The sequence below is a fragment of the Lissotriton vulgaris genome, chromosome 10, assembly GCF_964263255.1.
Source record: "Lissotriton vulgaris chromosome 10, aLisVul1.2, whole genome shotgun sequence".
Classification (NCBI taxonomy): Eukaryota; Metazoa; Chordata; class Amphibia; order Caudata; family Salamandridae; genus Lissotriton; species Lissotriton vulgaris.
In genome coordinates, this window is record NC_141698.1 from 279,951,653 (window position 1) to 279,975,496 (window position 23,844).

At 50.6% G+C, this 23,844-nt stretch overlaps 1 protein-coding gene across 1 annotated transcript in view; it reads right to left on the bottom strand.

Annotated features, from left to right (window-relative positions):
* Positions 1-23,844, bottom strand: part of SMARCC1 (SWI/SNF related BAF chromatin remodeling complex subunit C1) — an 810,451-nt gene that overhangs the window by 278,569 nt on the left and 508,038 nt on the right. The window contains exon 16 of the mRNA XM_086939759.1: positions 12,562-12,620. Coding sequence (XP_086795885.1) covers positions 12,562-12,620 — 59 coding nt within the window. The remainder of the gene's footprint in view (positions 1-12,561; positions 12,621-23,844) is intronic.

The following is a 23,844-nucleotide window of genomic DNA, read 5'->3' on the forward strand; positions in this document are numbered from 1 at the left end:
TGTGGGAGAGAAAAATAACTCAAGTTGCCCCGTTCAATCTCCAGGCATGAAGGTGTAATGTCTGGAGGTGGGGGTGTAGAACCTGCCCCTCCAACTGAGAGAGGAGGTCTGCCCTGTGAGGGAGACGGAGCGGCTGGTGAGAGGATAGGTGGAGTAGGTCCGAATACCACACCCTTCTCGGCCAATCCGGGGCGACCAAAATGACTTGGGCCCGGTCTTGACGAATCTTCCTCAGAACCCGAGGAATCAAAGGTATGGGGGGAAACGCGTAAAGGAGTCGACCTTCCCAACTCAACTGAAACGCGTCCCCCAATGCTCCTTGCATCGGATACTGGAGACTGCAGAATGAAGGGCAGTGAGCATTCTCGCGAGTGGCGAAAAGATCCACCCGAGGAGTCCCCCACATCCGAAAGATGTTGCGAACAACCTCCGGGTGAAGCCTCCACTCGTGGTCGGCAGAAAACTGCCGACTGAGACTGTCCGCACGCACGTTCAGAACCCCGGCCAGATGATTTGCCACCAGACAAATCTGATGGTCCTGAACCCAGGACCAGAGACGCAGAGCCTCTCTGCAGAGACACTGCGACCCTACTCCTCCCTGCTTGTTGATGTACCATATCGCGGTCGTGTTGTCCGTTAGGACCTGAACCGAACGACCGCGAAGGGAAGGGAGGAAGGCCTTGAGCGCCAAACGTATCGCCCTCAATTCCAGAAGGTTGATGTGAAACAACCTTTCTTCCGGAGACCAAAGACCCTTGACCTCCAGGTCTCCCAGATGAGCACCCCACCCGAGAGTGGATGCATCCGATATCACTGTGGCCACTGATGGAGGTAGCTGAAAAGGCTTTCCCTGTGACAGATTGCCTTCCACGCCCCACCAGGACAGGTCCGCTGCAGTATCTCTGGAGATCCTCACAGACTCCCTGAGATCTCCGTTGTGCTGATACCACTGCCTGCGGAGGCACCACTGGAGCGCCCGCATGTGCCAGCGTGCATGACTGACCAACAGAATGCAAGAAGCCATCAGACCGAGCAGACGAAGGACCTTCAGGACTGGAACGACCGCTCCAGGAAAAAACAAAGGAATCATTTCCTGTATGTCGCGAATCCTTTGAGGTGGAGGGAATGCACGACATACAGAAGTGTCCAGTACTGCACCTATGAACAGGTTGCGCTGGGAGGGCACCAGGTGAGATTTGGGTACGTTTATCGAAAAACCCAACCTGTGTAACAACTGAGTTGTCTCCTGCAGATGATGGAGCACCATCTCCGGCGACTCCGCTTTGATCAGCCAGTCGTCTAGATAAGGGAATACAGGAATCCCTGACCTCCTGAGATGCGCCGCCACCACTGCCATCACCTTGGTGAAAACTCGAGGCGCAGTAGTAAGTCCAAACGGGAGGACCGCAAACTGATAGTGCTGCGACCCCACCGTAAAACGGAGATACTTCCTGTGCGACTTCAGGATTGGGATGTGAAAATACGCATCCTGCAAGTCGATCGACACCATCCAGTCTTCTTCCATCAGCGCCAGAAGAACCTGAGCAAGGGTGAGCATTTTGAACTTCTCCTGTTTGAGATAGAGGTTCAAAACCCTGAGATCCAGGATAGGCCGAAGCCTGCCATCCTTCTTGGGAATCAAGAAATACCGGGAGTAGCACCCTTGACCCCTCTCCTGCTCTGGAACCACCTCTATCGCTCCCTTTCGAAACAGAGCCAGGACTTCCTCCTGCAGGAGAAGCAGGTGGTCCTCCGAGCAATAACCTTGGCAAGGAGGGTAATTGGGAGGGAACTCCTGAAAAGGAAGTGCATACCCATTCTCTACGAGATTGAGAACCCAAAGATCTGATGTAACCGATTCCCAATCTCGTAGAAAGTGAGTAAGCCGACCCCCTACTGGCCCTACATGATCCAGAATGGTGGATCTAGGGCTGCTTTGCTGATGCGGGTGGGGGTTGGGCATTATTGGAGGAAGTGGAGGAAGAGGAGACTTGACGTCCACGACCACGACCCCTCTGTCTACCTCTATAGGACTTGTATAGAGGGTTCTGCTGCTGCTGCTGTTGTTGGCCCTGCTTGAAGGGACGAAAAGTAGATTTTCCAAAACCCTTGAATTTTCTGGCTGCAGACCCAACGATCTCGCAGTGGCACGGCTGTCTTTAAACCTTTCCAAGGCCACATCTGCCTTCTTACCAAAAAGGCCAGATCCTTCAAAGGGTAAGTCCAACAAAGTAGATTGTACATCCGCTGAGAAGTCAGATGACTTTAACCATGCGGCTCTCCTAGTTGCAATGGATGAGCCCATAATTCTGGCAACTGAATCCACAGTGTCCATGCCGCTTTGGATGACCATGCGGGCCGCAGCCTGAGTGTCAGAGATGACTTCATCAAAGTTCTTTCTATCCACCTCAGGAAGTTTTGGTGACAGCTGCTTCACTGAGTCCATCAGCGCGTGCACATATCTACCCAGAAGGCAAGTGGCATTTGACGACTTTAGAGCCATGCTCCCAGAAGAGAAAGTCTTCTTCGCAGCCTGATCCACTTTTTTAGACTCTTTGTCAGCAGGCACTTGAGGGAAGGAGCCTGCCGCCCTATTAGAACAAGCCGCCTGAACCACAAGACTTTCCGGAGACGGATGCGTAGAAAGAAATGCAGGGTCATCAGGAGCCACCCTATAACGCCTTGCAATAACCCTTGAAACTGCAGGAGCAGACAACGGCCTCTTCCAAATTTCCCTAATTGGATCTGACAAGGCATCAGTAAACGGCAAAGTTGGCTCCACAATTGAGGATGGAGAATGCAGGACTTCCGTGAGAATGTTGGGCTTGTACTCCACCGTGGGCAGCTTTAAGTTAAGAAGCTCAGCAGCCTTCCTAATAACCACGTGATAAGGAGCCACGTCCCTTGATGGTGCATCAGAAGTCGAAGGCAGACCCCACTCGGGAGAGAGTTCCAGACCACTAGCATCCCGAAGCTCTTCGAAGTCATCACCATGATCAGGAAGCTCGCCTTCCTCCACATCTGAACTCTCATCATCCTTTTGCTCGAGGAGACGCTGAGCTCTTCGCCTCGACCACTCCATTCGAATCGAAGTCGACGGATCCGGTAACGACTCCGACGGAGCCGGTTCCGACGTCGCTCGAGGAACCGAAGCAGGAGGACGAGAGTCAAGAACAGGTGTGGCACCTCGATCTCGACTGCGAGGCCGATCCGGAGTCGGCGAAGCCGCATGCGGAGTCGTGGACCTCGGTGGAGCCGTACCGAGCCAAGGTGAAACAGGCGCCGGCATGAAAGGCATAAATGGAGCAGGGGCATACGACTGAGGAATACCCAGGTTGTACGATAACGGACCCATGGGGCCACCAGGCGCTCCAGCGGGGTACATCGCCCTAGAATACACTCCAAACATCGCATTGAGAAAATGCGAGGGATCCTGCCCAGGACCAGGGAAGGAAGGGTACGGACCTACCGGATGTTGTAATGGAGGCCGACCCGACACATCCTCACCCTGACCTTCTGGATTCACAGGAGACTCCGCCGAAGCCGGTTCTTGAGTCACCTCCTCTTCTTCATGCTCCGAGGAAACCGGCTCCGGGTCCGGCTCCGGCGCCGGAGAACCCACTCTTGACAAAGCAGGTGAAGGAGAGACAAAGTCCTTACGGTGCTTGTGAGACTTTCTCTTCGAGTCAGAGGAATCCTTCCCCGAATGATGCCTCGAACTGTGCTTCCTCCTCTTATGTTTTCTCCTCGAAGAGCTCGAAGCATGCCCGGAAGCCGACTTAGATCTAGACCTAGATCTTTCTCTGGACTTCGACTTTGCCTTGGACCTCGAGTCGTCTCCAGACCTCGAACCTGCTCTGGACCTCGACACCGATCTCGACCTCGACCGAGACCTCCGCTTCGACTTCGACCTCCGTGACGTAGATCTCGAAAGCCGCCCAGAGTCCTTTTTCACCTTCGCCAAGAGCAACTTTGCTTCACGCTCCCGAAGCGCCTTCGGATTCATCTTGAAACAGGACTCGCAGTTCTTGACGTCGTGGCCCGATCCAAGACACCACAAACAATCCTTATGCGGGTCCGTGATAGACATCATGCGGGCACAAGACCTACATGGCTTAAAGCCTGTTTTCCTCGACGACATCTCCGGAGAGGAACAAAGTCGCAAGAGAGAAACAGTGACAAATATTAGTTAGAAAGATACTAGGTATCGCTGAAGATCCCGAAAACCGTTAGCGTCGGAGACGCGGAAAAAAGGGAACTGACGTCATCACGCCGGCGTGGGCCTATTATGGGGTCGGTGACGTCAGACGGAGTCGCGCGCGATGCCGTGCTCCTGTGACGTCGCCCACGACGGCGTGCTACGAAGAAAATTTCCGAACGTTGCTGACACAAGGGGGATATTCACAAGGTGAGGAATCCACACGGCAGATGTATCTATCAGAAACTGCTCTACGGTCAATTCCCCCCTAATTTCAGAGAAGCACTTTGGCCGGCCGGTTTCCCGATGCCCGGTTCAGTCAATGTCCTTGCCAAGAACCTAGGGGTCTGGTTCGGGGAAGACCTCCGATTTGAGGGGCATATCAAGAAGCTGGCAGGAGGCTGTTTCGGGACCCTTAAGGCGTTGCGGAAGTTTTTTCCCTATTTGCCTGCCTCAGCAAGAGAGTCAGTTGCTAGAGCTTTAATTCTCTCGCGACTTGACTATGCCAATGGCCTGCTGAGTGGATCCCCGGCTTATATGGTGAGACGTCTCCAGGTGATCCAAAACGCAACCGTCAGACTGTTGGGTAATATCCCCAGTCGGGTCAGCGCTAGGAATCACCTGCAGAGCCTGCACTGGCTGCCAGTCTCCCAGAGGATTACTTTTAAAATTTTGACCCTGGCCCACAAAGCTATCTATGGACAAGGCCCCGCCTACCTGATGAAAGGATTTAGGCGCTACTCTCCTAAGCGACCTTTGCGTTCTGCCGCTCAACATCTGCTTCAGGTCCCGCTCTTCCGGCTTTCTCGGCTGGAAAGGCAATCAGTGGCGGTGAAGGCCGCCTTGGCTTGGAATGAGCTCCCTCTATCCTTGCGAGCTACGGTGAACTTTATTTCTTTTAAATAAGGGCTGAAAACCCATTTGTTTCGACTAGCCTTTTAGTTTTTGTGCTGTGTAGGGTAGGCTGCTTATTCTGTCTTTTCTTCTTCGCGCCAGGATACTCCGGCAGTAATGGAGCGCGTTATAAAACAGCATAATAATAATAATAATAATAATAATAGTGTGAAAGTGCCACTTCTAGAAGTTGGCATGTTAGTGTAATTTGTGTCTGGCTTGTGATTGGCTGGAGCTGGCTGGTGAGCCTGGCTCCAGGAGTCAGGATGGGTCTGCCCCGGTGGTGAGTGTTGAGATTAGCATGCTGAACGCTGGGGAGGAGTGCACCTTGGACCTGAATAGGGCTGGGCTTTCTCCACACAATGCTGGCGCCGCCCCCCTGTGGTGCGACTGATGACCCTACCCATCCTGTGAATAGGCAGAGGGGCTGAGCCAAAACAAAGTGCTCAGGAACCAGTTGTATCTGGTTCACCCCTTGCCTGCACCTTTAGACAAAGGATTTATCTGTATAAAAAGGGGCTGTGTCCCCATGAAAGTTGTTCTCTTCCTGGATCCTTTCTTGAAGGGGGCTGCTGCGGGGCGCCAGGAGAACCGCAACTAGGACAGCCTTCCTGCCTGGAGGGCCCAGTGAGCTGGCCCCTGGGCCCTGCCTTTGCCCCCCACCTTTGCTTTTTCCTGCCTAAAGACTTTTTCTGGACCTCAGGGGACTAGGGTGGTCTGCCAGTGCCTGGGGAGTGCTGGCCTTCCCCTCCAAATAGCGCATTGCGCCGCTGGTGCAGGCGATTCCTCCCTAGAGGGATTCCCCGGCGTGGGGATCCCCCTTGTTGCTGGTCTTAAAAGCAGGTGCCCACCCGGCATTTTCCCCGTATTTTGCTGGCTGCAGCGCGGGTGCCACCCCGCTCATTTGCCCTTAATTTTACCCCCGACGGGTGCCCACCCCGCCAGGGACCGTGTCTCTAACTTGGGAGCCGACCCCGAGAAACCACCGCCGCAGCACCGGGGCCGAGAGCAAGCTGGGAAAGCTGCCGCTGACGTCACCCGGAGAGCCGCGCTGCCATTGGTTGAGGATGCGGGAGGCTCGCCAGGCGCCCTGCGCGGTGATTGGCTGCACCAAGCAAGAGAGCAAGCCGGATGCTTGACGGGAGGCGGAGAGGAGTTGCAGAGCCGAGGGGAGAGAGAGCTTCCCCTGCAGCCGCCGAGACCAGGAGTCGCTCCAGAGAAGCCGGTGAGTGGGAAGCCATCGCTGGTGTTGTCCTTGTGGAGCCCCGGAGCGGGACTCCCACGTCGGGGGCAGTACTGTGTGTTAGTGGAGAGGCCTCAGAAGGCAGCGGGCCGCCCCCTTTGTCAAACGGGGGCATTTTGTTTAGTTTGAGCCCAAAAGGGCTCTGGGGCCATTTGTTCACTTAGAGCCTGTGAGGCTCCCCTGAGGCATTTAGAGCCTGCGGGGCTCTGGGGGCCTTTGCATTCTTGTTTCCTCCGAGTCCCTTAGAGAGGGACTCCAACGAAGAGGCCATTGTTTCCGAGCCTGAGAGGCTCCTCCAACTGGGGCATTTTGTTTAGTTAGAGCCCTGAGAGGGCTCCGGGGGCCATTGTCTTTAGAGTCCCCCGTGAGGGACTCCAACGTTAGTGCCGCCATTTGCTTCAGAGCCCCGAGGCTCCCAGCCCACATTGTTGTTTGAGCCCACGAGGCACCTACGTCCCGGGGGCATTTAGGATGGTAGGGTGGCCCCGGTTGGCAGCGGGCCGCTCTCCTCAGTGGTGACATTCATTATTTAGGGCCACGAGGCTCCAACGTTGGCCCCATTGTTGCTACAGCTGCCCAGCACTTAGTGGGCAGCTGCTACGTTTAGGCCTGGCGCATTTCTTCTTTGGCTGCCTGTAGCCTGCCCTGACATTTGGGACACAGGGCGTCCTAGCCCCAGAGAGGTCAGTTGGCCTGGGGACAGTCACAGGTTGTGGCTTATGTGATTTCTGGGCAATTGTTCTTCCTACACCTCTGAATGTTTTTATGCATCATGTGCTTTCCTGCACCTCTGAATATTGTTATGCATCATGTGTGTTCCTGCACCTCTGAATGTTTTTATGCATCATGTGTTTAGCTGCACCTCTGAATGTGTTTTTATGCGTCATGTGTTTTTCCATACTCCTCTGAATGTTGTGATGCATCATGTATAATGTTCTTATGCCTATACCCCTAAGCGTGTAGTGATACTTAGGTGGTTGTTCTTCCTAGTACAGGTGTTGCTAGTGAGGTCCTGGTTCCCTGCGTGATATTTTCCAAAGGTAGTTAGGGTTGCGTAGGTGGTACTTACCTGTTACCAGTGGTTACTGGTTGCGTGCTCGACGTGTTCTATTTTTGTGCTACAGTGATTATTGTTCTATGTTCTAAGTGCTAATTCTAACAAGTATTCTAGTTCTAAAAGTGCTTATTCCTGACAGTGTTCCATGTGGCCCTGTCCTGTACATATATCCCCTGTAAATTCTGCCCGTGCCTGTTGGCACATTGTAAAGTGTGTGTTTTTATCTAATGTGTTTGGTACAATACAAAGGCTATTTTTATATATAACCTTGTGTGGAGTTTCCTTTGTGGTGGGCCTTGGGTGTTGTTGCTGGGTGCGCGTGCAAACGCTTAACTTACATAGCCTCCGAGTTTAGCCTTACTGCTCGTGTCACGTTACCAAGGGGGTGAGCAGGGGTAATCTTGGCGTGTAACTCCCTTGTCCTGACTTAGAGTGGTGGTCTCTGACTGGTTTTGGCGCAAGCCTCAGCCAACCGGAAATCGCCATTTCTAACACCTGTGCATCAGCGGTATCGGGGGGAAAGCGTAAGCAAATGTCCTCGACCAGTCTATCCATAGGGCATTCCCCAGGGACCCCTGCCCGGGCAGCCGGGATGCGAAGTTTCGGCATTTTGCATTTTGCCGTGTTGCAAATAGGTCCACCGACGGTGCCCCCCACCTGTTGAACAGCCTCCTTGTTTCTTGTGCATTGAGCTCCCACTTGTGGGATGCCGATGTCGGTCTGCTGAGCCAATCTGCTTCTACATTGTCCTTCCCTGGTAGATGTATGGCTAGTAGGTCTATCTTGAGTGGGATGGCCTATCTCCATATCTCCTGCGCTAGCTTCGAAAGCGGGGCTGATTGTGTCCCACCCCGCTTGTTGATGTAGAACATCGCTGTTGTGTTGTCTGTTTGGATCAACACTCTGGTTGTACAGCTTTGTCTGGAAGGCTTTTATAGCGAGGAAAACTGTCTTCAACTCCAGGTAATTGATGTGTCTGACTGCATCTGCTGGTGTCCACAGACCCCTCACTCTTAGTTTCTCCATGTGAGCTCCCCATCCTTTCTGGGATGCGTCTGTGGTGATGGTCACTGTTGGCGTTGGTGGCGTCAGAGGTTTCCCCCTTGTTATGTTCCCCCTGTTCCACCATGCCATCTGTTTCTGCACTGAGTGCGTTACAACCACTAGATCCTCCCAACGACCTGTAGCTTGTGACCATTGCTCCTGTAGCCATTTCTGTAAGGGTCTCATGTGTAGCTGTACATTTGGCACTAGGTGTATGCATGACGCCATCATTCCCATGATTTTGCTCGCTGTCCTCACTGTCCGAGAATGCCCCTTCTGGTAGAGCTGCGTCTCCTTCACCAGTGCTACCGTTCTCTTCTCGCTCGGGAACACCTTGCTTTGTAAGGTGTCGATCTGTGCTCCCAGGAAGATTTTTATTTGTTCTGGTTCCATTGAGGATTTCCCCCAGTGGATGGAGAATCCCAGATTCATCAGTGTGTTCGTCACTCTCTGTGCGTGCTGCTTGCACGTTCTGCATGAGCTTGCTTTTATTAGCCAGTCGTCCAGGTAAGGGTACACGTGTATTCCCTCCCTTCGTAGGTGTGTGCGACTGTTGCGAGGCACTTTGTGAAGACCCTTGGTGCCAATTTGAGGCCGAACGCCAGGGTTGTGAACTGGTAGTGGTCTTCTCCGATGATGAATCTGAGCAGATGCTTGTGCCCCCTGTTAATTGGGATGTGCAGGAAGGCATCCTTGAGGTCTATGGTGACCATGAAGTCCCCGCCTTGCAATTGAGGAAGTATCTCTTGTAGGGAGGTCATTTTGAACTTTTGTGTTCTTATGAATCTGTTTAAGAATCTTAGGTACAGGATTGGTCTCATCGTTTCGTCTACCTTTGGTACCAGGAAGTATGTTGAGTACACGCCGTTGTTCCTTTCTCTGTAAGGCACTGGTTCTATGGCCTGCTTTTGCAGGAGCTCTTTTGCTTCCTCTTGAAGGGGCTCTAGCTCTTTCCTTGCTAGCGCCCTTCTTTTTGGCTTTCTGCTTGTTGGTTTCCCTTCCAATTTTATGCAGTACCCGAACTGTATGATGTGGAGTACCCATTTGTCTGAAGTTATTCTCTTCCACTCCTGGAAGAAGTGCTTTGGTCTTTCTCCCACTGGTCTTACATGCTCGTAGGTGTTTAATATGCGTAACTCCTGTCTGTTGTGTTTGTGCTCCACCCTGGGAGTTTTTGCTTGGGTGGGCACATGGAGCTTGATTAAGTCACTTAGAGGAGGGCTGTTGTCCCCCTCTACTATTCTGTCCACGTCCATTCCCTCTCCCGCGAAAGGACAGGCCTCTTTGCTGGTACTGCCAGGACTGCTTTCGTTGCCCTTGCTGTGTCTGCCTGGTGGGCTTGTTGGAACGCCTGGTGCGATGTTCCTGGCTGGCTTCCTCCCCTCCCGTTAGGTCTTCGTGACAGGGTGCCTCTCTTAGTACCTCTGAACTGCAATGCCCCATTGGATCTTGCAGTCTCGTTATCCTTCTTCAGTTGGCTGAGCTTCTCATCTACTGGGGCCCCGAACAAAGTCTCTCCGTTGAAAGGGGTGTTCAGGATACTGTGTTGCACTTCTGGCTTGAAGCCTGAAATCTTGAGCCAGGCTGGTCTCCTTTCCGTGATGCCCATCATCATGAGTCTGCTGCAGGTGTCTGTTCCGTCCAGGGCAGTTTTGAGGCACGAATTTGCCACATTCTTCCCTCCTTCGACAAGGTTTTCAGCTCTTTGCCTGAATTCCTGAGGCATGTTCCCTATTGACTGGCCCAGTTCTTTCAGGATCTGGTACTGGTGTCTGTTGAGCAGCGCGTTGGAATTTGCCATGCGCCAGTGCATTGCGGCATTCCGTTCAATTCTTCTCCCCACAAGGTCCATTCTCCTGCTTTCTTTGTCTGGAGGTGGCCCTGAAGTAGTAGGCACATTAGCCCTCTTCCTTGCCGTGGCTGCGATAATGGAGTCTGCCGAGACTGAGCCCTCAATGTAGGGTGGGTCCTTGGAGGAATGTTTATACTTTATCTCCGTCCTGGGAGGGACGGCTTGGCAGGTTTCAGGCTCCTTGAAAGCTTCTATCCCCTTTGCCATGACGCTTTCGAGCATGGGCAGGTAATGGCTCCAGGTTTGTGTGGGGAGCAGTGTCTCTTGAAGGTAGTCTGCCTTCTGCTTCTCTTCGTCAAGTTTTACCTTGAAAACTGAAGCTGCATTTCTGATGACCGTGTTGTAAATCCCAAGGTCATCAGGCGGCGAGGGCCTCGAAGGATACGTGTCGACGCTTTCTTCCGGGCTCTCGGTGTGGACGTCTTGCCAAGCTATTTCCTGAGTCTCCGAGGATGCATATCCGAGGAGCGTCCTGCGGTCGTCGTCCCTTTCATAGTCTTAGTAGGAGGCCTCCTCTTCTTCTGGTTCGTCAAAGGCCTCGACGCTCTCAGACTGTCCTTCGATGTCGTAGACCTCCTCCTCCGTTATCTCGACCCCCTGTGGCTTAGGTTTTGTCGGGATCATGAAGTCTCATCCTGGCGTCGAATTCTTTCTTTCGCTGCAGGATGTTCTCCATCTCGGCCTCGAGCCGTCTCTTCTTTTTCTCCATTTCGGCAGCGTGGTCTGCGTCGAGCCGACGGCGAAAGTTTCGGTGCCGAGCTGACTTTCGGGTCCTTTGCCGGCGCCGAAGTGCTCTTCGGGTCTTTTTCCCTCTGCGTCGAACGCTCCTTTTCGGGGACGTTTTTCGACGTCTTTTGCTGTTCTCCAGCTCTCGGCGCCGGGGAGTCCTTCTCAGAGGATCCGCTGGGCCTGGGAGTAGCCACGGATTCCGAAGTCTTCGGCGTTGGCGCTTTCGAGGGTTTGCCCTTTTTTTTCGAGACTCCGGGTCTCTCGGGGGTCATGGGGCCGTAGAGTCTCCTACCTTCTTCGGAGTCTTTGTATTATCGGTCTCTACGATCGTGTAGCCGTCGTCTTCGGCGGCGGCGTTGTCCTCTTCGTCTGATGACAGCCCCAGGTCTCGAAGGGACGGTGGCTGGCCCTTGCCCTGCATGTTCGTGTTGGCTACCCTCTGTCTCGCTCTGACTCAAAGAGTCTTCGGTGTGAAGGCGGAGCAGGCGTTGCAGTCCTCGCTCTCGTGGTCGACCGGTATGCAAAGGTTGCAAACCGGGTGCTGATCCTTCTGCGCGTACTTGTGGTGGCAGTTACGGCAGAATTTGAAAGGAGTGTTGTTCATCTCATGCGTTCGGGGGGCCCCCTGAGCGTGCATTACCTGATGGACGTCGAAGTTCTTGAAGTTCTTCTTTTCCTTTGTCGTCCTCTTCGATGTAGTCTTCTGTAGTCTTTCCCAATATCTTTTCGTCTAAAAATGCGCATTTTTCTTCTTCTTTCTCCAAAAAGTCTAGAGCCCTTTCGGGAACGATCCAGACCCAACCACGGAAAAAAGAATCTGAAGATGGCGCCCATGAGTGGGAGCTTCCGCAGGAAGCGTGCCGACGTAACCGAAATACACCAAAACGTGAGACGTCGACGCCCACCTGGGCTACGAAAAAAAAACACCCAAAAAAACAAAGAAAAGACTACGATTCCGGACCCAAATACAAGACCGCGGAATAATGCACAGCATGGTGAATCCAGAAAGATTCACGCTGCAAAACTAGTGTTGCTGTCAACGACAGACTCTTCAACATCCAAGCCCTGGGTATCTCTGGTACCATATATCACAGACTTATAAGTTGAGCCATCCTAATTGGGGACAAACAAATTAAACATGCACCATTTAAAGGGCTAGAGCACAGGCAATGAATCTGGTTTAGCACGGCTTAGGGTGCTTCAGAACCAATTCTCCAGGCCCTAGTCAAAATGGGGGCAAAAAGTGGGAGTAAACCTGTAAACAGCATGTTTCTTTACAATCTGAATTCCTAGTTTAGAAGTTACCTTCCCTCAAACTAACGGATCTCTCACCAATGTGCCCCTCTTTTGGCCTATTTATTGGTGTAAAACGATGAAGAATCCCAAGTAGGAAGACTACAAAACAGAAGCCACCACATCTACTGTTGCAACAAGAATCAAAAATCCTCAACCAAGGCAACCATTTAACCAAGAGAATGGAATCAATGAGACACAAGTACATCTGACACATTATGATGAATATTCATTTAGATTCATTCACTCACCCTTTCTTGTGGCTGTTCATCTGGGATGTCAGTCTCCATTTTCTCTTGAACCACTTCAGCTATGAGGGAAAAAACACGTACGCTAATAAACTGCACACCACATTTAATGTGCAGCAAATACTTCATGGCAAGCTCAAGAACAAGATAATTACTTTCGGTAACACTTTTTGACGTGGATACAGTATCTACCTACAGACTCCTCACCTTTTGAATATCCCCAAGAACCAGCTTGGATCGGAGACTTTTTGGTAGCTCTACTACACCAATAAGGAGCGCTGGCTCCATCACAGCTCTGCATGTGGCTCCGCGAAACATCACTGGAGCCATAAAGCATTTCATTGAGTGGAATAATGTCACTTTCCATCTACTTTTCAACATGCATTTGAAGCGAACAAAAGAAACGAACATCAAAAGTGTAGGTGCAGTTTTCATTGCAATAAAGATAGATAAGAACAGATTAATCGAAGAACAGGTTTATTTAGTATTTTCAAACATTAAATGGGGAGGAGGATGGGTCAGTGAAGAATCTGCAGGTAGATACTGTATCCATCGGAAAAAAACTGTTAGAGAAGGTGATGGATAGATCTACCTGCAGATTCCTCACTTTTTTAAATAGAATACCTAAGCAGTCCCACACCCAGAGGTGGATGCATGCTTTACATCCTGTAAAACAGAGCGCACGAGGAGTCAATGCCTTTGAATAAGGTTTTGTAAAAGTGTGAAGGAAAGCCCAAATCACTGCATTACATTTATCTGTCACGTGCACATCTCTCGCCAGTGCACAGGTAGAGAAGATTTTGCTCCAGTAGAAAGAGCACCAATACCTTCTGGAGGTTCTTTCTGAGTAATGACATAGCAAATCTTGATGCACAGAATGATCCATCTGGAGAGAATCTGGACTGCCTTGCATCTTTGTAACCTACGAAGAGCTGATTAACCAGTATGAATTCACATGTTCTAACCATGTAGACGATTAAAGCTCTTTTGAGGTTAAGATTGTGAAGTCTTTCTCCCTCTTTAGTACAATGTGGTGGAGGATAAAATGTGGAAAGAGTGATGGATTAACCAAAGTAAAATGGGGTGACCACTTTTGTCAGGTGTAGGTTCTGATAATTAACCTAGTTGTTTATTTAACAGACAGATTGAACGGTGTACATCAGACATATCCGTTTGCTGCCTAATCTGCGACACTCCATTACCGGCGAGTCTTAACCAATTTTCCTCTGCTTGAGACTATGAGATTTCTGTTCCATCGTTTGGATCAAACTATGAGGTTGCATTAATTTCTTAACTGTCCCGTTTGGGACCTGGTCATAATTCTTTGCACCCTCTGTTTTATATCACATGGTTCAATGTAAATAACCATAGAAGTAATTTTGCTGTCGGTTATCTATGATTTGGTAATGACACCGCCCTTTTTTGTTGGTCCTTGTTTAACCTGCAGTTTACCTTATTTTGATTTCTAAACTTGTAAATATTCCTCACATTACCTTGGTTTTGATTAATTTGTACCCTCAGTATTGCCTCCCTCTGCTACCATTTATTATTATTATTTTTATGACTAATATGGATCAATTTGACCATAATTTATATTAAACTATTAATTTTTGGTGCAGATTTACTGCCCCTCCTGCTTCCCTGTCCTGATGGGGCCCCACTGAATGCCTGCATCAATCTAGGTCGAAACGTCGACACTTTCTCCATCCTGAGCCTTTCTCCCCATTCATCATTTGTGATTTTGTTCCGATAGGCATGAGTTTGTTTGATTAATTTATGAACTGTGATCTTTAGTCTGTATTAATTAATTATTAGCAATTTCTCATTGAGGTCGAAGTGACCATTGTTTTGTTATTTGTAAAGTTCCCTCACAATCCAATCACCACCCTCCCCTCTCCCTTCTTTTAGGGGCATCATTTATGATCAAATATTGATGTATTTTAAGAACAGTGTTTTATTGAATAATTGTGTACAGGTTGTGATTAAAAACAATGTTGTGATATCTTTTTTGAATTTAGTTGAGATATTATTCAATCTTGGTCTAATTGTTCTAGTATCGGGGACCACTGTTTGCATTACACTTTTATCAGGAAGGCAGCCCTGGTTCTCAACACAATTTGTCGGGAATGGAGGTGGTGAATGGAGGTTTCGCGCTTAAGGGTTGAAGTCCACTAAATCACTTTGCAAACGTGATGGTCACTAAGAAAATAGCTGTAAACGAAAGTAGATGTAAACAACAACTTTAAAGGAGTTCAAACAGGGATTATATGAGATATGGAATTGTAAAGATATGTCTCTTTTTCTATGGTAACCCCCAAGTTTTTGTATTGATGCTGATGGTTTTTAGACTGAGAGTGAACTGATGCCTGCTAACCAGACCTCAGAGCCTGTGCCCTACCTCTAACCCAATATGTCAAATTGGCTTTTACCCAATTGGGTGAGCTAGATTACCTGTAAGTAAGAGGGTACCCCGAGGGATTGCAGCACTGGTTGTGCCACGATGGGTGGGACATGAGTAAAACAAGACTCTCAGCCTGCCATTGGCAGACAGTAAGAGCATTTTAACTGCTGAACTAACTTTGCATTTTAAAACAATGACAAAGCCAAACTTACCACCGGTTTATGTATAACTCAACCCTATGGCAGGGCTAGCAAGTACTAAGACCGGCTGCAACCTGTCACATAGACAGAACATGTATTTTACATGTTCTGATAGTAAAATGAGTAAACTGCTAACTCTGGAACAGTGCACCAAAGTGAGTCATTAAAAGTATCAAAGGAAAAGTTACTTACTTTCGGTAATGTCTTATCTGGTACAGACCTAATCTAACCTCAGATTAATTACCTTAGAATACCCCAGGCGTCACGCTGGATCTGGAAGACCTTTGCGCGAGCAATATCCTTGTCCACTGGTAGGTGATGTCAGTCGGCTCAGAGGCATCGTCTGCGCCATAAGTAACGTTCGTGCCATCTACATAGGCTCCAACTGTGCGCTGGCTTCAGTTACTTCTCAAAACTTTCCACGCCAGGAGCACAGAGCCATGAAGTGCACAGATAGTGGTGGGTTTAGAAAAACTAGGGCCCTGAAAGAGATCACTCCTGACCCTAAAAACTTGTTTGCAGTGCAGGAAGGATGGGTGGGTCAGAATGGAACCTGCGGCTAGATTAGGTCTCTACAAGAGAAGGATTTAACAAAGGTAAGTAACTTGTCCATCTGATAGACATCTAACCTTAGATTCTTTACCTTAGTATAGATACTAAAACAATACCACCACTGGAGGAGGGACTGCAGACAAGTTTAGACCAAGAAGTCTAACAGAACAGAGGGGCCAAAAAGGCAACTGCAGCAGATTTGAGACTGTCCAGGCAGTAGAGCTTAGTAAACCTCTGCAGTGACACCTGTGTTGCCACCTGCAACACATCGCAAGATAGTCTTCTTTTGCACTGCACAACCTTTCTTTGATCCAACACCCCTCAAGAAGAATTGGTTATCCACCTGGAACTCTTTAGTGCGGTCAAATTAGAACGACAACACTTTTTGGGTCCAGCTGGTAAAGTCCTCTTTAAAGGGGTGCAGAACAGCATAGAAACTGGGCCAGGTGACTGTGAGAAAGTGGCTCTATACATACTGGACCAAAGTAAGCTACAGTGTGTATAGAGTCCACAATCCCCAGAGGTATGACATGGGTAAAAGCCAGGTATGACCATACTCTCAAAAGTGGTAGCGTGGTCGAGCAGTAAGGCAGTACCAGAGGACAGTGTAAAGCTTTTGTTGTACACACTCAGTCGGCAAAAGGTTTCACACAGCCACTTGTTTTTATATCACAAGATATAGTTGTTTTATTTTTAGAGCCAACAGGTATCAAAATCTACTTTTCTCAATATGAGTGATTTCAGGTAGTTTCTTTGCAGAAAGGCAATACACTTTGTAAACACAATAGGTACAGTGGTTGCAATAGGCAACACCATTCTAAACACAATTTAACACTGAGCTCAATGGGTTTTTCTACATAGATGCAGTTGATTACTTTATAGATTACTTTTGTAACTCCAGGACTGGATCCTAGATTCAGTCCTGTGTCTAAGCTGAAAACAGTTTAGTAAAAATGCTTTAGTTATTGCAATGATTTTTAAAGAATATAAAGGTATTTTAAAAGTTGACACTTCGAAACTTTTCAGTGAAAAACTAGCAATGTTATCCAATGGAAGGAAATTCAAGTCACAGGTAAAGTAGGCTCTCGTTATTTTTGTAATCCAGGACTGGACTCCTAGGTTCAGTACTGGGGTCTCTACCCAAGACAGGTAAGTAATTACGTTTCAGTAGTTGGTACGATTTTTAAGGAATATTTGTAATTTTCAAAAGTAGATCAAAGAAATTTCAGAGAAAAACAGTCAATGGTTTCCTATGGGAGAAAATTCAGGTTATGGGTAAGTACAGTTAAAATTACTTTTGCAGTTCAGTACTGGGCTGAAAGGTACAGTACTGGCTCGTCTCCTGATTCCAGGTGAGTAACTCGAAATTAGTTACTCGGCTGATTTTATAGGAATATTTTAGAGTTTCAAAACTTCACACAGAAGATTTTTCGAGTCAAACCACTCAATGTTATCCTATGGCAGGAAAGTGAGTTATTGGTTTCCAGTCGAGTATTCGACTGGTTAAGTTAAGGTTCTGTGCATAGACTCAGGGGTCTCCCAGGTTCGGAAAGGTATAGTAGTTACACACTCAGCGGCACTGGGGCAGCCAGGTGCAGAAAGAGTAGGCCCAATGCAATCCAATGGAGGGTAGGGGCCTTCGGTTAGTGGCTGCAAGCAAGCAGGCCACTCGGCTGTGGGAGCTGAGCTCCTGGTCACTCACTCAGGGCAAGTGGGGAAGTAGAGTAGGGTAGTGTAGGAAGGTACCTCCTGACTATGGTTGCCCCCAACTTTTTGCCCTGTGTTTTAGCTGGTTTTTTGACATAGTCGACCAGGGACCCTGCCAATCAGGACCCCAGGCTTACTGCTCTCTCTGTAAAATGGATTCCATGTACCTTAGGTACATTTCCAATTGGGACTGGGCCACCTTGTCAGACCCTGTAACTCAGGGCATAGGTGTACCCAGGGCCTACCAGGGGCTGAAGCATGTATTATGCCACCCCTGGCTGGCCTCCTAAATTTGACACAACTGGCTGCATGACAGCTGGGGCAAAGTCGTGTAATCACCCTTTGCTCTAGATATAGTATACCTATATCTAACCCTAAAAATGGACACACAGATTCCCATCAGTCACTCCTATGGCAGGCCTTGACAATCCTGAAGGCAGAGTGCTTGGAATCGTGTGAGATGGTGCTCTGGCATAAGCTGAGCCTGTCTGCAGCTTGCGGAACCAAGTCCTAATAGCTGTTCCATGATAACGCATACCATATACTCTTAAGTGCATTATAATCCTCGCGGTTAAATGCTATCTTTGGTATTGCTTTATCAAAACATGTCGAGTAAGGTGTCATACGAATTGGAATACTAACCCCTCGCAAATTCTGGCGACGGGGTTAGCATTCCACCCTTCTAGAGGGACACGACATGTATGTAACTGTGAACCCCGGTTAAAGTTAAACGAAGCCTCAGCTTCACAAAATGGATGCTGCCACCACAGACACGAGTCTGACCCCCTGCAGCTGGGAGTCCTTCCAGCGAGGGGAGCCTGGACAAAGGGTTTCGTGTCGAGGGCGGTGCTAGCACCGTCCCAGACAGGGTTTTGTGTATCCTGGGTAGGCAGGGCTTTACAGGAAGGTGACTGCTGAGTGGCACCCCGGTGCTCACTACGCATAGGCCGGTCAGAACCAGTTCCAGGGGCACACCAGCCCCTGGCCTGGGGAAAGTCCGGCATGGGAGAGGGGTGTAACCACCCCCCTCCTAGTTCCACCCATAGGCAGGACCTAGTCACCGGGTCAGCCCCTTTTCTTAGTATAAAGATAGGAGCGGGCCCCCTGTTCAAATTAGATCATCTTTGGAATCAAGACACAACTTTCTGCGAAAGGACATCAAGATTTCTTCTTCAAGATTCTCCCTTGTGGCTAAGGAGTAGTCACCCTGCATCCGCAGGCACCATCAAGAACACTGCGGTCTGCTGCAAGTCCTTCCTCAGGAATCCGACGACCCAGCTCGACGAGACCCGGCTTCCCTGGCACCTCTGACCTCTACTCACCTCTACAGCCAAGCTGAGAACCGTGAGTGCGACGAGACCTCAAGGGACCGACGATCGCCAAGACTGCACGACTTCTTCACAACAAGCCCGCCGAGTGTCCCTCACGGGAGTGCTTTGGGGTCCGAGAAGCCCCAACCCTGAGCAGCTCCAGCACCGAAGATCAGCGCCCTCCTGGTGCCACCTGACTACTGGCTAGTAGTCACGAACTTGGTCCCCTCTGCTTTCAGGTGTCATCTATCTTCAAGATCCAGGCTTGGATCACTTCGAACTCTCTTCACTGGTCGCCTGCCAGCATCTTTCTTCCAGGCTCCTGGTCCGTCTACAAGGATTCCCGACGTCTTTTGAGACCTATGCAGCTGCAGCCCCTGGGCTAGGTAACTTCGGCATTCCGGTGCCCCAGCATAGCCTCACTATCCAAGGGTCAGAATCCACTTTCGTTTTCCTCCTACCAGGTCGGGTTCGCCCGAGAACACTAACTTTGCAATTACTAGCTACCATAGACTTTGTCCCGCATCACGCGTGAGAGTGCACACTCTGCACCCGAGTCCCCTGGGTCTCCTAGAAGTAATCTAACGATTCTATAGTCAAGTCCTAGCGATTCCAAAGGCTATTAGTACTGTACTTACCTGCTAGTAATTTTGCATTCCACTTTCAGAGTATATGGTTTTCTGTGCCCCTCGGGCATTTGTATATACTGTGCTAACTTAAGTATTTTCGTAAGAGTTTTGTGTTGTGCTTAGTACCCTGTCCTCATAAAGAGTACAGGGCTGTTGTGATTTTAATAAATACACTGTTTATTTTCATAACACTTGTGTGGTGTCCTTTCACTTGGTGTTCAAGGGGTATATGTGTGGTATAACAGCTGGCTTAACACGCCCTCTCGAGTCTTTAGCCTTAGACTGCTCGTATCCATGCTACTAGGATAGCTGGCCTATAAGGTTGACTTACAACCAATCATCAATAAGGGTTGCTGGACTGATACATAGTGTTCACTAGAATAGTGAGCACTGCATATCAGGCCACCTTCTCACAGGTAGTAGTTGCACTTCCAGCGGCACTCGGGCAGCTGGTTGCAGGGTGCTTTTGAGCAGTCGGGCGCTCAATGTTATTCAAAGGGAAAGGTAAAAAGGGAACAAAGGCTGCAGACTCAGGTACGGTGATTCTTCAGGTGCAACCACCACTTCGAGATCTAAGTTAGGATCTTGGAGAAGAGGTAGGTACCCGAAAGGAAGGCACAGGGAGCCGCAGGGCGCCGGGTGCAGTGGTGTCTTTTGGGGTCGGGAAATCTTACCCTTAGCTGGTCGTGGTTGGTCGTGTTTGGTGGGGTCCCTGGATCTGAGGCTGCAGGCGTCGTATGGTTCGTCGAGGAGGGTCTTTGGGCATTGGACTTTGGGTCCCAGTCGCCGGGGGGACGTCTTCGTGGCCTGGATCACTCGGGCATGGGCTGGGCTCGGCAGGTGCGGAATGGGCTGGTCCGGAGATTCCTGGCTGGCACCAGAGGGGTTGTTAGAGCAGAGCCTCTGCTGATGGGAGTCCCAGGTTTTGAGAGGGTCAAGGCAGGCAGATCCTCTGGGTGTTCCCAAGGTTGGTGTCCACAAGAGTCGCCGGGATTAGGCAGGAGCAGTTATCAGGATTGACAGGCCAGTAGGGCTGGGGCCAAGTCAGTTGTTGTCGGCCTGTTAGCAGCTGCACAGCTGGTCGTCGTCTTCTTGTTTTTCTTTCTTCTTTTCTTATTGGGGTCCCTGGAAGGAAGGTTCAGGGAGCCCCTAAATACTGAATTTAGGGGTGTTACAGGTAGGGCAAGGGCAGGGACCAATAGGTCCCTGCCTGGGTGTGGGTACACCCCATAGCCTGCTCCTCTCCTGTGGGAGGGGGGCAGGAGCCTAGCTGTGAAATTGGCAGGGCTCCCTATCTTCAAGATGGCCAGAGCCCGGGGTCGTGCTTCACCTAGTCTCCCCACCTGACGGGTGGGGTTGGCACAGGCTGGCACCCCTCCTTCCTGTCGTAGTTTTTCACACCAGTCTTACCGCCAGAGTGGGGGGTCAGGACTGGTGGGGGCCAGTTGTGGAGTACAGCAAGTGGCCTGGAGAAGCTCACAAAGGCAGCATGCCTTAGAAGCTCACCCTGCCCATCCAGGGGGAGGAGACCTAGCACTTCGCCCAGGATGTGCATTATTGCAGGCCCAGGAGAGCAGGGGGCTCTCCACCCAGCGGACCAGCAACATGTCTGCTGTGTGGCAGCCTAGGCAGCCTCTCAGTCCAGACGTGATTGGGGTTAGGTTTCAGGGGGCATCTCCAAGATGCCCTCTGTGTTGCATTTTTCATTAAACCCCACACTGGCATCAGTGTTGATTTATTGTGCTGAGAAGTTTGATACCAAACTTGTCAGTCTTCAGTGTAGCCATTATAGTGTTGTGGAGTTCGTAATGTCGACCTCACAGCACCATATACTCTTAATGGTATCACTGCACTTACAGTGCCCAGGAATGGCCCTGGGTACTGTAGGGGCACAGGGCTCATGCACCTGTGCCCACACCACTGGAAAAAGGGCACCCAGCTAGAGGGGTGACTGATGTCTGCCAGGGCAGTGGGTTTGTGGGAATGGTACACAGGGATGTGTGTTATGTCTACTCTTGGTTTAGTTCTGTACTTAGGCACTCTGCCTGCAAAGGCAGTGTGTGTGTCAGGGTACAGGGCCTCTAAGGGTGGGACAATAAGTCCTGCAGCTCTTAGGGGTCTTCTCTGGTCACAATGCCCTGGGCACCATTTACTAGAGGCTGACATGTGGCCAGAGATGCCAACTGGGTTAAGGGCAGGCTTTAGTACAGTTTTTAGGGAAGGAACTCAGGCCCCGGGTACCAGATTGGCAGGGATCCAGAGCACACCAAGGAAAAGTGCATCAGGCATCAGACAAAAAGTGGGGGGTCCTGCAACAGAAACTCACTTTCTCACACAAACCCCCACCCCCTGCCCAAACCCCCCCAGCACAAAGGCCAGGAGATTCAGCCAATGCTGGGAGAGTCTCTCTAGTCTTTCAGGCGAGGAAGAGTTGGAGAAGTGGTTTCAAGTTGCAGGGCCTACTCTGCCTTATATATTTCTGTCCAGGTCAGTCCCTTTGGGAGCTGGCCTACCTTATCATGCCCTGGGTACCTAGGGTACCATTTACTAGGGGCTGAAAGGTGGCCAGAGATGCCAATTGGGTTTTAGTTTCAACACAGTTTTAGGGAAGGACACAGGCCCTGGGTACCTGGTTGGCAGGAGCCCAGGGAACAATCAGTCAAAGCACATCAGCAGTCAGAAAAAAGTGGGGTCATACCAATGCAAGAAAGATGGCACTTTCTCAAAAGTGCCGCCTTTGAAATTCCAAAGCGCAGACCTGATGACATTGTGCGTTCTCTTCGGTGGCGAATAGATCTAACCAAGGCTCTCCGCACTGCTGAAAGAGGCCTTGCGCCACGTCAGAGTTCAGATGCCATTCGTGATCCATCATGCACCGGCGGCTGAGTTTGTCCGCCCTGGCGTTCAGGGAAGCTGACAGGTGTTGAACCACCAGGGGACGCCCTGGTGTTCCAGCCATTGCCAGAGGAGCAGAGCCTCCTGACAGCGGGTCCACGACACCACCCTGCCTTGTTTGTTGCAGTACCACATGGCGGTGGTGTTGTCCGTGAACACCTGCACTACACTTCCCCGGACAGAGGGAAGGAATGCTTTCAGTGCAAGACGGATCGCCCGCAGCTCCAGAACGTTGATATGGAGCAGAGACTCCGCCGGAGACCAGAGGCCTCTGATCTCTGCCTCTCCCATGTAGCCCCCCCCCCCCCAGCCGAGGAGGGACGCATCTGTCACTATTACGTGCTCCGGTTGGGGTAGGGAGAGGGATCTGCTGCTCACCCAATCGCGGTCCATGAGCTACCACTGCAACTGTCTCGCAGTGCCCTCTGAGATCAGGACATGGTCGGACAGGTTGCCCTGATGCTGGGCCCACTGAAACTTCAGGCCCCACTGCAGAGCCTGCATCCGCCACCTGTCATGATGCACCAGAAGGATGCAGGAGGCTATCAGCCCCCGAAGCTGCAGCGTCAACATGACCGGGACTCGGGATTAAGGCTTAAAGATCTGAATCAGAGCCTGAATATCCCGAACCCACTGTTCGGGAGGATAAACCCGAAATTGCGCAGGGTCCAGAACTGCTACGATGAAGAGGAGCTTCTGAGAGAGGCACAGGTGTGACTTCGGCACATTGATGGAGAACCCCAGCAGGTGCAGGAGGTCGGCCGTAGGCTGGAGGTGGCTGACGACTGTCTGGGGCGTACCCGCCTTCAACAACCACTCGTCGAGATAGGGGAAGACTGAGACCCCTGATCTGTGAGGTCGACATTTAATGAAAAATGAGCTGCGACCACCGCCAACACTTTAGTGAACACCCGAGGGGCGCTGGTAAGGCCAAAGGGGAGCACGGTAAACTGAAAGTGCTCGTGGTCTACCATGAACCGCAGGTAACGCCCGTAGGCCGGCAGGACGGGAATATGGAAATATGCGTCCTACAAGTCCAACGCTACCATCCAGTCTCCGGGGTTCAAGGCAGCTAGGACCTGAGCTAAAGTCAGCATCATGAACTTCTCCTTCCGGAGGACACAGTTGACACCCCGGAGGTCCAAGATAGGGCGTAGGGCTCCTTTGCCCTTCTTGGGTACCAGAAAGTAGTGGAGTAGCAACCACATCCTACTTCTACCCCAGGAACGCGCTCGACAGCGCTCGACAGCCCCCTTGGCCAAGAGGGCCATAACTTCCTCCTGTAGAAGTTACCAGTGATCCACCGACATGTGGTGGCATGGCTGGAGATGTCGCCTCGAAGGGGAGGGAGTAGCCACTTCGGACGATTTGCAGCACCCACCTGTCCGACGTATGGCACGCCAGTGGAGAAGGTGATGGCGAACCCTGCCCCCTTCGTCCAATGGGCCTGAAATGCCGGACTAGGAAGGCTTTGAGGCAGATGCTGCAGGAGCGGATGTGGACTGACCCTCACGTTGGCCCCCGGCACCGCCACGGCAGTAACTGTGAGAAGTTGGCCTGATATGCAGTGCTCACTATTCTAATGATCACTA